Raw genomic sequence first — 14,961 nt, 5'->3', positions numbered from 1 at the left:
TCTGGGAATCTTTGGTTCAAGTATCCACATTGTACGACCCAATAAATTTTTCATTTACAGAAATTGACTTCGACTGTGCATTCAGGGTGGCATTAAGTGGGACATAGGCCCACTCTTCAGAAATATTGTCGCAATAAAATTTTCTTCTTTCTGTGCTCTCTTTATCAGTGAAATGACTACTGTTGGTTTACTGGTTTTCTTTGCCCTTCAAGAAATTTCTTGGACTCATTTACGAATATTAGTATACCCAGTATCAAAGATAGGAGTGTAAACGAGGGTATTAAGATCATTGGTTGAGCAGGGCCCATTATCTCAAGTAAAAAAATATCAAATAAAGCTAAAGCGGCAATATTTAATCTTATACTGTAAAAAAATTTCAAGGGAATTTACTCCAAAATCATTTGCAAGTAATGTACACGAAAATTCGGAAATTTTAGATACTGCGCCTTGGGAAAAATTCCCTAAAATAATGTGTGAAATATTATAAAAGAAATTGTGGAATTTTGCCCAAAACAGATTTGTGAACATTCCTTATATTTTTGCGATATCTTTCTGAAAATTGAGAGAATTTTCCCTAAGGTGTACTAGCGAAAATTCACTAATTTTGTAGAATTGTACTAAAAATTCAGGGTATTTTTCCTAAGGCGGACTGATATTGCATAATAACTCAAAATTACTTCAAATATGGGCACTATTAATTAAAAAAGCAACGGCCACATCTCGGCCGTTTCAATGGAAGACCCAGGTCCTACACTTCAACATAAACCTCCTCGTAGATTACGATAGTCTTTGCAGAAGTTTGGTATACTTAGCTTCGCGTCGACTGATCTTTTAAACGCTAGACGCGCAATTTCTGTTGCGAGAGAGGAGGTATGTCGCGCCTTGGCGTATTTTCTGTCGAACTACCAGCTTAGAGCAGCAAGATTAAAACATTTACACTCATTAAAAGCAAAGCACTGTTAAGAAATTTTATTACAAAACGATAAGTACATCTTTTGCATGTAATATGGAAACCATTGATTACATTTTTACCGTAAAAACAAAAATTGATGAAAATAAGTCTTTGAAATCTTTGAAAATATTGTGCTAGTTAATAAAATATTTTAGGGAAAAAAATCTTCCTAAATATACGATAATACCTCAAGAATCTTTGGAAAATATACCTAATCTACGTGAAAAATTAAAAAGTATTTTTTTATTTTTTTATTCAGTATGAAGTATTTAATTTCCCAAATTTTAGGGAATATTTCCAAACTTTTGTATGAATTACCATCTGTTTAGGGAAATTTCCCAAAAAATTTTAGGCATTATCTAATTTACTACATTTTGGGAAATCTCCCCCATTTTTTCGAAAATTAAAATAAAATTTAGGAAAATTTTCCCGAATTTTGGGGAAAATGATTTTCCCCAATGAAAACATGGATTTTTTTCCACTAAAAAGTATTTAAAATTCCCGAAATTTTGTACAGTGTACATTTATGCCGACCATGCTATACGGTAGCGAGACATAGACCAATCAAGAAGAGGATAAAATTCAAATTAATGCGATTGACATAAAATTTCTGAGCATAATATGCGCAAAAGCACTGATGGATAAACTGAGAAGTGAGATAATACTCCAAGAATGTGGTGCAAAAGATACAAAAGTTGACGTATGGGAAAGAAATCAGTTAAGATGGTTTGGGCATGTTGAGAGAATAAACGGTAAACGACTAACGAAACAAGGGTATCGAAGGTAAAGTAAATTTCAGTGTGTCCAAGGGTAGACCGTAAAAAGAATAGTTAGAAGGTGTGAATTAGTCTCTAGTTCGAAGAGAAATAACAAGCCACAGAAATTCAAGAACTTGCATGAAAAAATGCATGGACCTTAAGAAAGCAAGAAAAGTATGCCAGTAAAGAAAAGTGTTGAGACAAATATATTTTAAAAACAATGCCATTAGAGTAAATAACAGTAATAGTAATATTAATAGTGATAGTAAAAAAGTAATAGTAATAAGAGCAATATGACTACAATAGTACTGTAATAGTAATAATAACCGAAGGTGTTCTCGATTTGGTGTCGCGGTAAGGCTTAAACTTTCATCTCAAAACTTTGACGGCTATTTTATCTATAGTACTGCTACTGACAGGATTTTCCATGTCAGTCAGGCAAAGAGCAAAGTGGAAAGGGACTAAGAAGAACAAGAAGTCCCATAAATAATAATGAAAAGCATTTTAAATAGAAATAGAACCAAAAGCTTATAAACAATGTTACTAAAATCATCCACTTGCGGTGAATCGAGACATTAACGCCAACAATATTGGACGAGATTATAGACCGCCAACGGCAGAGACTCGATGTTCTTACTGCCAGACTGCATTGGCTATTGATGGGGTGCTTGGCGAAAAACGAGCAGAAGCCATTTAGATGCTGCCTGGTTCTCACTAGACAAGATAAGAGCTAGCAACAACTCTGAAATGCATTTGACAAATACCACAGCATTAGATGTTTCAGTGGTCTTAAAAAGAACAAGTAATTCAAAAGGTCCAGCTCCGTACATGGTGCACAACTTCTGGTACAAGTACTTGGAAAGTGTAAATCCTGCATTGGCAAGATTTTCTCAGAAAATCATTGATCCATAAGGCGCGAGGCAGTAAAGACCTAGTCACCGTAGACGTTTTTGCCATGACTCAAGCCGTATATATCAAAGGAACTTGCACATGGCATACATTTACTAGAAGCAAGAGTTTTCTTCCATGCCCTATTTCTACTTAAAATCTTGGAAATTAACAGGGCTTGCCCACGCATTATTGACTTTATAATTCGTTCGATGATGCTTTGAGCACAAAAATCAAGTATTTCCATCATGGACAACCAAGTATATCTAAATCAACAAGAATTACGACGGGTTTTTGGTCAATGAGACTCGTTCAATGCACTATAGTTCTCTTTAACTTAGAACCCAGTGAGACAGTTATTCACATTTCTTATGAGTTCCGCATATATGACAATGAAGATGGTCATCAAGTGACCCATCTTTTGCATATGGATGACCTGAAGCTATACGCTAACAGCAAGCGAGATGTTGCGCATACAATACTTGCATGAAAAAGAGTGCCCTGTATCCAGAAATGGAAAAAAGCGAGCACATTATAAATAGCTTTCGCGCAATGGCACAGACAGAATATAAGAATGGATGTATTTCTATAGATACATTCCAAAGCTTGTTTCAGAAAACAAAGATTACATCTTATATTCGGATATTACTATCCAGACGGATAATTTCATTGAAGCCAATCGAGCAGACATCGTTATGCGAGCAAGAAAAGGTAGTCGGGTCTATATCATCGACTTTGCATGTCCACTTGTTCAAAATTTGCAGGCAAGTTAAACAACCAAGATCCATAAGTATAGAACTTATGACAACCTTATCTTATCAATCACTTGACTTAATCTGTGGCTATGATGAAAAACCGTGATTACCATAATCTATAAACACTAATCACTTGCTGCGTCTCGAAAGTGTTTAGTAGCGAAGTACCAGATCTGTGGTTGGAAGTTAGGCGAATTTATAAGAATAAAAAATATTTATGAAAGACCAAATTTAAAGCATTTACAAACAAATAGATGAAAAGGAAATTTAATGAATATCAATAGATAAAACATAATTTGGAACAAAAAACATTAAGAACAAATTAATCAGTCATCTGCCGTAAGCGCAGAACTCATTTGTTAATGATGAACTCATTTGTTAATAAGTACAAATGTACTTATAAAAAAATCTAAGCAACTTATAAGTACGCAACTGTTAATCGATGGCCAGGGAATCCGATAGGAACAACAAGAGAGTACCATGTATGTTGTATATGTATAAGGAATATTTAGCCTATAGAAACAATTCGCTTTCAAGCGTATTAGTTACAGTTCAAGCCACACAATTTACAAAATTTCGTGAAAATAAATCAATGCTTTTCACATCAATCACATACTGCAGGAGCTAGATAATATCAATAGATAAGCTTTCAGCGAATTATAAATCACGGGCGATAATGCCAAAAATCAAATGCGCGAACAATTTACACCCTATTAATCCAAAAATATGCACAGACCACACATCACGTCCTACTAGCTCTCCGTTATTTCTTTTTTATGTTTTCAACCGAAAAATGTAAATTTCCAACGAAGAATGTTTTAATAGATACATAATGCAAAGAGTACCCATTTTGTATGAAGTAATGTTTTTGAAGGCTGAAATATTACTCAATATTTTATCAGATTTTCAACTTCATGATAGCTGAGTGAGTACCGCACACCCCTCCCAGCTTCGCAGACGGCCCGCACCTCCTCACACTTATCCCCGGTGTAGCGTCAATTCACGAAATGTCTGAATCCGAGAGACCTGAATCCCGGGTTTACTGTAATTTAATGATTTATTTTTTTGAACAAATACATACTTTTTATTGAATATTTTTAAAAATCATTTGTAATTTTTTAACAGATTTTATGACCTGTCTATCATTTTTTCACTGAATACCTAATTAAATATCAATTGTGTTAAAAATAGTACAATTTTTAGAGGCTATTCAGAACATCGTTGATATGTTTTCTAATAGTTTTTAAGACTCCCGATTAAGGCGACCGGCGAGTGACAACCTGAATGCATTTCTTTGTTTATAAACAAATTTACTTTATATGAAAATGAAAATAAAATCTTTGTAAAAAGTATCATGTTTCAATATTAAATTGCATATAAATATTTCCAGAAAATAATTTTGAAAGCAGTGTATAACACATCACTGAGTCAATTTAGAAATGATCAAGTCCAATCAATCTCGGATCTTCAGAAGCTTGATCTACTCTCATCAGAAATTCTGCAGTTGAGAAATATCCTTCATATATTGCAATTGCAGGGGTGGTGTCACGACCATAATGTCCACAATCGAGATGTGTAGAAAAACAATGGAAGTGATTTGGTGTAAGCTCAAGTTCCTGAGAAAAATTCGAAACCAAAATGTTAATGATTGATGTGAACTTGCTGAAAAATTCTTCTCAATTATTTGAGGAAAAGTGCGAATTATATTCTTTGCTCTTACTGTTCTTTCAGAAACAAAAGTACCGACTCCAGTCTCCTCAGCAGAACCTTCATCTAGATAAAAAAGAGGGACCCGTGTCAAATTGCTACCCGCAGGTACAGGTTCCTCTAGAAGGTTCGGAAAAACTTCACTAATCTTTCCTTTTCGCAATACAAAGACTCCACCAAGACCTAGCGATAGTTAAAAGATTTCAAATGAATATTGATTTTCCTTATTTTTAATAGTTATCCAACATTATTATTATAATTTAGTGAATATGAAATTACAACGCACCAACAAGATTCTTTGCTCCATAGTAATTTGTAATGCTCCTTCTCATACTAGCAATGAAACTATCTTCGCCTATTCGATTCTCAGCAACAACTTTTATGACCTCTCCCTTTTTTCCTTCGCTTAGAAAGATACTTCCCTGTACTGAAAATCGAGTCTCATTCAAAGGCAGCTTCTTGCAGAGAAGTTTTCCGACAGTTTTGTCGAGTGATATGATATAGGAGCTTGTGGAGGATTCTGGTTTATTCAGATCTATGTTAACTGCTACCTTTAAATTAAAAGATTATGTAATTTAGAAATTTAATGAACTTACTTGTAAGTAAAGTTCTATCCTAATTGTATGAAGCGCCTCTTCTTGAGTGACAAGAACCGTTGGTGCAGAAAGTCATAATTTAAAGTGTCGCTTGAACGATTTTTGGATCTTATGATTATAATGTGAGATGGGAATAACAGTGGGTGGATGTGATCACTTCGGAAGAGGCGCTGTATACTATTAGGAAAAAACTTCACTTACAAGTAAGTTCTTTTAATCTCTAAATTTTATTTGGGTTTTTAAAAGATACAAAAAAGAGATGTGCTTTTTCCTCTTAAATTTTTTGTTCTAAGTAACATCTTAGTGCGGAGGCACTATCCATTTTTGAACCTGTGGATAAAAGGCAAACCCAGTCACGGTTGCTTTTTGTTTGGTACAAATCTTTTTATCCAACCTTCTAACGACAGTTCCTCATTTTAGGTTAATGACACGAAATAAGTAAGTAAAAATTCGGAGTGCCAGGTTGAATCGTATATGAGTTTCGAGGGACCTAATTTAGAAAAGCCTTTAAAAATTATAACATATTGTGATCTGTGGTCATCTCAGATTCAATAAGCAATAAAATCGCTAATTTGTAGCAGTTTATGGACTGATTGTTGCATCATTGTCAAACAATTCCAATAATGAAACTAATATATACGGAACTGAGCTCAAGGATGGATTCAGGCTCCGTTAAAAAACGCCATTTTTTAAGATAAGAGTCCTTTTGTTTCAAGAAAGAGTCACTTCAGGATGAAATTGAAATATCCATCAAGGCAGGTGACGTTTCCCTCAATTCAAACGCCTTCCGGATAGGATACCCGGCACTAATGTAACTTTATCTATGAAAGTTTTTTCTTAATGTAAACCATGTATGAAATTATGGCGATTTCAAATAGCACATACCATTGCTGTGATCACCAATTGGGTACCACTATGATGCCTTCAGCCTTATTCTCTAATTTTTTGCAACGCTTTTATTATTATTCACAATTGTAGAAATCCACCATAGACATAATCCGCCCAAGAGATTATGAATGCAACGATAGCCATTGAGTCAGGATCTTTCTTTTAATAAAGACAGTTGGAGCAATTTGCATTCTCCATGCTTGCAGAAAGATCTATTTCTGGTTGTCAAAATGCTCTAACTATTTTACTCAAGGCAAAATTGGACAGTTTAATTTCGGTATTTACTTTTAGAAGACGTGATTCTTTATTCGCTATTTTATTCAAAGCTGATGGAATATACTTCCACAAAATCGAGATTGAAATTTCCCTTGTCTCAAACCAATTCCATATAAGTATTGTGATATTATTCAAACTTTTTAATTAAACTCCTCACATTTTATTTCTATACAGGTTGGTGGTAGTGTTGACGATTTGAAGTAACAATTGAAAATTTTTTTGGTCCTTCGTTCTACTGTTTTGTAGCTTGAAGTGCTGCGTTTGAAAAAGTTTTTAAGTGCTTTTAGGTACCAAATTAATCGAAAGGAACCGTTCGTTTTTGGTCTTAAAGAAGATCCGAGATAAACTAGCACAGTGTAATGGGATTTGAACCAATTGAAATTCAAAAGAAATTTCATAACTCTCGATCCATGAGAGTGTAGTGGGATCTGATGTGATTTTTAATATTTAAACTTAAATTGACAAAGTTTATGATATGGACTGTATTTGTTATAAGGCTCCTGATTCCGATTTTTGTTCGGTGTTCGGTAATTCTATTTTTTCCCTCCCGACATCTCTGCACGAGTACGGGGCGAGGCTTGCCTATCTGGTTTTGAATTTGGCTCCTTAATTCCTTTGTCGAATTCTTAAAAGCCTAGGTTGTTTTTAAAGCTTCATTGATTTTTGCACTGAAAAGAGAGCAACCAATATTCTTTGCTTGCAGCTTATCCTTAAGGGAGACGTGCGTATTTGCCAAGACTAAGTTTCTACGTACGGCACATTCGTCATGATGTAGCTCAGAGAATAGTTTCCTTGCATCCTTTAAGTAGTCTATTAGCAGTAATTCGTCTGTAGATCTTTCTTCTTTGTGAAATAAGAGGAATAGGGCATTGCCAATGACTCCCATAGAAGCTGTTGTTTTCTCTTGCTTCATCGCTATTCGCCCATCTCTTTTCACAGCCTCGTTGGATGATGTCCTCTCAACGAACAACAAAGTGGGCATGCATAGCAGGACCGAAGGGCCTTTTATCGTTAATTCAAATTTCGATCATTTTCAGAACATTCTCATCTAGATCATTACCTGAAATTGCTTTGGATTGTGCTTCAGAAGCAGTCTTCTGCGAATCCCGTTGAAGTTTAGGCGCATTTGATTCACCTGAGTCTTGATCAGCTAAAATATAAAACCCATAGACTAATGACCAAATTTCGTGTCCGTTTTTCCTTCGATTCTGTCCTAACAGAATAATAACATTAGGTTTGAAGACTGTGATGTGTTTGTAGGCTAGTACCTACGATATGTCTATACTGTTGTCGGTTCAAACTATGACGCGCTTGCTGTTATTTTATTTATTTTATTTTTGAAACTGTAAGTTTCTAGTTAAAAGAAAAGAGTCTTTTATGCATTAGCAGGTTTAAGTATACTTTACTGTTATAGTTAAGAGCACATTTTTCTCTTGTAGGTGATAGGTTACGAAGCGTGATCCGACAACAGCGTCAAACAATCAAAGAGATTTATCATGTTACTTTTCCGCATTTATAATTGATGATCTGGATGAGCTGTTTATCATACTTTTCCCATGATATGAAAATCGTCTCCGTTGTTGCTTGATCGGCACGAATTAAGACAGATGAGTTTTTGTGCCAACGCGAAAAGGAGGTAGGTGCACACCTCTTTTTGATTGAATACTTTGAAAAACGTGTTGATATTGGCAAGAAGCAGGCGCAATAAATTTTGGTCACGAGGAAGAGTTGCCCAATACAACTAATGTTTCTTCCAGCTATTGAGACATTTTTATTTAGATTTTGTTTAGCGGATTTGCATGTAATAATAAGAATTGTAGAACCATAAATAAATATCAGGTAAACGTTTTAATCAAGAGAAAACATTTTTGGTCCCTTCCTGTTTTTGTTCTAGTGTGGAAAAAGATTTCACGGTTATTCAAATAAATCATTTTTATTATTATAGCTGACTTATTATTATTTGATGTAATGACAACTGAAAAATTTAAAAAAACACTCAAGATGGAAGCTTTTTTATTTTAACTTTTTAAAATAGAAACTTAAAAAACTTGTTCTGTCCGATGCTTAGTAAATAACAATTATAAAATAAAAGCTTTGAATACTTGTAAATTAAGTTAAATGAAAATTGAAAGCCATTTAAGAGGAAAATGTCAAAATTTAATATTTCTTAAATCACACAGGGTAAAGATTTCTGACCAACAATTTTAATTCCACGCGATCATTTTCAATCCTGCCATTTAAAGAACGGGTCAGTAAATTTGTAAATCCTTAAAATTATATTAATTTAAGCATTTTTCTGACTTTGAAATTCAAGTGATCTAAGGCTATTTCATACAATTCAGTTTCAAATTGTACTTTTTAAAATACTTTATGTATAATTTATGATTTCAAATTATTAGCAAGATATTTCTAAATATTAAAAAATGATTCTTTCTTTAATTATAATATTTAATATGATATGAAAAAAAATATATTTCAATCTAAAACAAGATTGAAATAGGATTTTATATTGTATACAAGAGTGCGATTATGAATCTTTTGATTTAAAGTTATTTTAAAATTGTATATATTTGATCAAATTTAAAGCAGGTTTTCATATTTGTTTGGAAACTGAGGCGCTCGAATTTTAACAAATTCATCGTTATCTTATGAAATTAATTTTGGATAAATTTTTAATAGTTGAACTATAGTTAAATAAAAAAATACATAATTTATATTCAACGTTCATAAACCTAAAACTTTTTTTAACCAAATTTCAATTTTGAACGATATTTATTTTTATTTAACAACTATCCCAGGTACTGGAGATTTAAAAAGTGGTATTTCTTGCATTAAATCCAGAAAATCGAGTTATTGTCAATTTTCGATCATTTTGGTGTTCTTAACAACATACTAAATTTGCACAAAAATGAAATGATGGCTAGCTCTGCCATTTTGAAAAAGGTGCCAAAAATCAGTTTTTTAGAAATAACATTTTTTCGGTTCACCGGAAATCAAAAATAGCTCTTTTAATAATTGTATGGGACCAAATTCTCTGTAAATATCGACTGCAAGATTTTTATATAAAGTGAATAGTTTCAGAGTTATACCTGGGTGAAGTATCGTGTATTTCCTAAAATCACGCATACTCTGCCCTTATAACCCCAACAAGTACTAATTATGATCAGTTCCTATTCTAAACATATATGATTTACTTTTCATACATAATAATTATTTTAAATCATTATTATATAAATAATATGTACGGGAAATGAAATGTATGTGCAAAAAATATGAAATACAATTGTATGAAAAGGGAAGACCAAGGAAACGCCAAGTTCCTCAAAGTTCTCAAAATTTCCAAGAACTTGAATAAAACTGTTCAGGTTTTCAAGGAAGAAATGGTTTGTCTGATGACATTACTGCAGCTGCAGAAAAATTCTTGATTGTCCTTTACAGAGCATCTGAAAGAGATATTTCTTTTGAATCTCTCCGGTATCAACATTTCACGAAATCAGCGACGAAGAGTAACATGACTCTTGCTTCACTTCGACCCACAACAGAAACAGCAAGGCAGCGTTATCTCCACACTTAACATCAAGTCGAAACTTGGTTTAGAGTCATGAAGAATCCAGAAGACTGGGGATTGCAGTGAACTAAGACTGTACACACTACACTCAGGACAAGGATGGATGATCCTGCTCTGGAAGTTCTTCTGAAATTCCGCTTCTGCCAATACAAGAAAGGATGCAGCACAGCATGCAGTTTCAAAAAGCACGGTTGAAGTGTTCCATCATTTGCATTCACTGCAATGGAGGTTCGTGTAAGAACAATCCTGAAATCTTGGATGACCTAGATGATGGAGAAAGCGAGACTATTTTCGACGAAATGTTGAAGATACTAAAGGTGATGAAGGCAGATAATGAAGTAGATAAAGAACAAGAAAAAGAAAACACGGAAGAGGAGGCTGAAACGAAACCAATTCGTGTATTCGAAGAAGAAATCAGTGAACCTGGTCTCTAAAAGAGAACGAGGCGAAAAATAAGCATGGATAAAAATCTAGAAATTACTGGAGAAGGATCGAGAGAGCGAGGAGGTAAATTTTGAAAAGATCAGAGATAGATTGAAGATGTGGACTAGACCTACTGAGAAAATTACGGTCGAACGTGATTTGGGTTGAATTGAACTTTGGCGAAAATTTTCGAAGATGGACAGAATTTGCAACTATACCCGCCCGAAAGAAGTTTGCCTGGCTCAAACATGGCAATACGCTTGGAAATATTTAGCCCTAAGCATGGGCCACGGCTGAATGGTATCATGTCGCAAGCCTTGCTCTTATCCGTCTACTATGCTTAGGACACGCGACACACAAACAGACAAATACTCAAAAATCGCACAACAGGTCATCTAAAACATTATCTACGAGAACTTGTTTGAAATTTAAATTTTGTCCATAACCAAAACAATAAAAAATGGTGAGTCAACGACCTGAGTGCGCAGGATCGTACACCAGCTAGTTTAACATGTATTCTACAAGAACTTTTTTAAAATTCAAAGTTTGTCAACACACAAAATAACTGAAATTGGCGAGACGACAATCCGGGTGCGCCGGATCGCGCACCAGATTATCTAAAACGTTATCTACGAGAACTTTTTTGAAATTTAAATTTTGTCCATACCCAAAACAATTACAAATGGTGGGACGATGACCCGGATGCGCAGGATCATGCACCAGATATTTTCACACGTATTCTACAAGAACTTTTTAAAAATTCAAATTTTTCCAACACCCAAAAGAATAGTCAATGGAAGTCAACGATCCAAGTCAATGGGGAAAGCATGGCTTGAAATTGGTCAAAAATGGCGTAGGCATGAGTGAGCGTGGACTAAGCGTGGGCTAAGCGTGGCTCAAGATTGGGTAAATGTTCACCTATAATGCTTCTACAGTCGTCCTATGTTTACGAACAATAGGTCAAGCATGGATAATGTCACTTCTGGCATGATTTGCCCACGATCAAACGTGATTTGGTTTGAATTATACTTTGGCAAAATTTTCGAAGGTACCTGGTTTACGATCCTGCGCGCCCGATTCGTCGACTCACCATTTGTTATTGTTTTGGTTATTGTCAAAATTTAAATTTCAAATAAGTTCATGTAGATGATCTGTCAAATGAACTGATGCGCTATCAAGCGCATCCGAGTCGTCGTCTCACCATAAGTAGTTAGTTTGTTTGTTGGAAAAATTTGAATTTTGAAAAAGTTTTTGTAGCATATGTGTTAAAACACTACTTAGTGTACGTTCCTGCACAACCGAGGCATCGACTCACGATTTGTGATTGTTTTGGTTATAAACGAAATTTAAAATTGAAAGAGTTCACGTAAATGACGTTTTAAATTAGCTGGGTCACAATCTGGTGCACCCGAAGCCTGGCCTTGCCATTGGTAGCTATTTTGGGTGTTAAAAAAATTATAATTTTAAAAAAGATCTTGTAGAATATGTGTTATAACACTAACTGGTAGACGATCTTGCAAATCCAGGTCGTCGATTAACTATTATAAAACAATTATGAAAAGAACTATTTTTGGATTCCGATTAACAAAAAAAATGTTATTTCCGAAAAACTTATTTTTGGCACCTTTTTTAAGATAGCGGAGCTAGCTGCCATTTTACTTTTATGCCAATTTAGAATAATGTTTCAAATTGAAAAATGAATGGAAATTGGTACTTACTTTTTCGGATTTAATGCAAGGTAAAAATACCGAGCGGATGGAATAGAGAGTTAGGATATAGTTATTTTGAATTGAAACCTACATCGCAATCTGCTCCCAGATAAATCCAGGGTCCATTAGCAGCACCTAATGCACATGATCCCACTGGACGGCTCAATTTCTCGACGATAGTTTTAAGGTCGAATAATTTTTGTTTATCAAATTGAGTATTGTACAGAGTAGTTCCACCGACGTCTAGAAGTATTGGACTTCCACCCAGTCCTAAAAAATTAAAGGATATTATAAATCTTATATCAAAATTTGTCTTTTAAAAAATCGACTTTACCAGTAGCTGATAGGTAGAAAGGTTCTTGAGTTAAGTCTGGAGATTCGACGATTTCGACCGTAACTTTAGCAAAGTTTTTTGAAAGCTCTTCACGGAAAACTGAAACATATAATTAAATCATTAATTGTTTTGTTTAAAAATATAAATTATTTTTAAGAGCTGAAGTGAATTATTTTTACCATTTTGTAATTCACTCAAGGGAGGTACGTGTAATTGTTTTTCTACAATTGTCAACTCTTCAGCGTTTATGTTCTATTAAAAAATGAGAATCTGTTGTGATATAGTCCATTTTCAATTATTATATGATCGTTCAAGTATTACGTGAGCCTAATTTTCCTTATTCTCGATCCCAGCCACGACGTAAATCATATTTTTGCATTAGGAATATCCAAAAATAAGCTTTTATGTAGAGCAACCCTTTCTCTCAGTATGCTTGCGTAATACTTGAATGGCCCGTGTTTATAAAATGTACTAACTAATAATTTGCAAAAGACAAGAGAAAATAGGAAGGAGATGAATACAGCTTTCTTTTCACTTCTTTTTTCCATGGTCTTGAATAAATATTTAAAAGATGATTTAAACAACTTCAACGACAATTTTTGAACCAAACAGTGTAAGCAGTTGCTTATATACTGAAAACATACCGCTTTTAAAATTGTAACTTCACAATCTTATCTGAATTCCTATCCTTTTGTAAGTACCATGATAGCCTTATAAACTCGCAATTTCGATATTTTTATTGTTGCCGACTTTTCGCTAATACTCATTGCTGAATTCAAATTATCAGGATTAGTGTATTTTTTAATGTTTTGAACGTGAGGTTGTATGATATGAAATACTATTTCGATATAACGTACTTCGGGTTTAGAGGAATACATTTATGTGCATGCGAGTCGACTTCATTTTTAAATGAATATTAAAATAAATACTGAAACCTCTTCTCTCAATTTTTTTAGTAAAATTTTTATTTTGTGAGAGGAGTAAAAGAAACTTTGCTTATTTATTAATACTTTATACATATATTAAATAAAAATGGTACAATATCGTATAAATAAAATAAAATAATTTGGTTTATGTCCTAGTAGTTGTGAAAATTCTGCTAATCATAAAATTTCATTTAAACACATAATTTTATGCGAATATATGGTTTCAAAATATGTGAAAAGTATTATTTTGAGACTAAACCCATTCAGATTTAGTTGGCGCCCTTATGTTTTAACTGCATTAAGATGATTTGGAGGATAAGAGGCTTTTTCAAATCTGGCTGCTTGTTATGAATTATAAAGTATTCCATCTTTTATCAAAGTAAACGCATTTTTGACCAAAGAAACATGTATCCTCAGCAGAATAATGTAAAAATTGATATTTTATTAGAGAAAAGCTTTCCCTTTCAAAACAAATGTAGTTCAATTAAACCAAATAGACTGAAGTTTCAACAAAAAAGTTGTATATTCAACAAACAATGATAGTTTTAATTACATAAAAGAGATTTTTCGGGTTTTACTCGTGTAATAAACTACGAATTTTTTGCCGACGTTTGGTGAACATTGCAATTTACTTCTTAAGGCTGACCTGAAACTGAGGTATAAGGTCATGTTGTTCTTAGGTATACTCTGTACGATGTCTGTGATTGGCCAAAGCGCCCCACTGTGGGACTAGTCGAACTTCGATCTAAATTAATACCTACTAACTCCATCTCTCCAAGACTTTATGAGCTCCCAAAAATCCACAAAGATAAAATTCCACTCAGAACGATCGTTAGCGCAATAAATTCACCAACTTACAACATAGCACGCATTCTCGCTACAAAACTAAAGCCATTTACAGCAAACCCCATCACTTACGTCCAAAACTTATTTGACTTTATTAAAAAGATACAACAGATTGACATTCAACCCGAAGACGTCATAGTAAGTTTCGACATAGTATGTCTGGTTACAAAAGCACCAATCTCTGATACAATTGATATTATTAAATCATTTACAAACTTCCCTTCCGAGTTCGTACCTTTGATAGAACACTGTCTCAATAATACTTACTTCTCGTTCAATAACTAGTTCTACGAACAAACCTCAGTGGCAGCAATGGGATCTCCAATCTCACCTGT

The 14,961-nt window shown here is 33.9% G+C and overlaps 1 protein-coding gene across 1 annotated transcript; it reads right to left on the bottom strand.

The window, feature by feature from the left end:
- Positions 1 to 4,692: 4,692 nt before the first annotated feature.
- Positions 4,693 to 13,490, bottom strand: LOC117175708 (ester hydrolase C11orf54 homolog). The gene is made up of 7 exons (XM_033365473.1): positions 13,331 to 13,490; positions 13,034 to 13,106; positions 12,855 to 12,953; positions 12,612 to 12,790; positions 5,347 to 5,611; positions 5,074 to 5,243; positions 4,693 to 4,969 (listed from the first exon to the last, which is right to left on the bottom strand). Exons 1-7 carry the CDS (start codon positions 13,400 to 13,402, stop codon positions 4,787 to 4,789), a joined length of 1,041 nt encoding a protein of 346 aa, XP_033221364.1. The 5' UTR covers positions 13,403 to 13,490; the 3' UTR covers positions 4,693 to 4,786.
- Between the last annotated feature and the right edge of the window lie 1,471 nt (positions 13,491 to 14,961).

Source organism: Belonocnema kinseyi, chromosome 1, assembly GCF_010883055.1.
Source record: "Belonocnema kinseyi isolate 2016_QV_RU_SX_M_011 chromosome 1, B_treatae_v1, whole genome shotgun sequence".
Lineage (NCBI taxonomy): Eukaryota > Metazoa > Arthropoda > Insecta > Hymenoptera > Cynipidae > Belonocnema > Belonocnema kinseyi.
Note: the sequence above shows the minus strand (reverse complement) of the source record. Positions and strands in the feature narration are given on the sequence as shown.

Excerpts from the sequence above, each read along its gene's own strand:
- LOC117175708 (XM_033365473.1), bottom strand. The coding sequence starts at position 13,402 with ATGGAAAAAAGAAGTGAAAAGAAAGCTGTATTCATCTCCTTCCTATTT. Across the intron at positions 12,791-12,854 it reads TTTCTACCTATCAGCTACTG|GACTGGGTGGAAGTCCAATA; the intron begins GTAAAGTCGATT and ends TTAATTTTTTAG. Across the intron at positions 5,244-5,346 it reads TGGAGCAAAGAATCTTGTTG|GTCTTGGTGGAGTCTTTGTA; the intron begins GTGCGTTGTAAT and ends AACTATCGCTAG.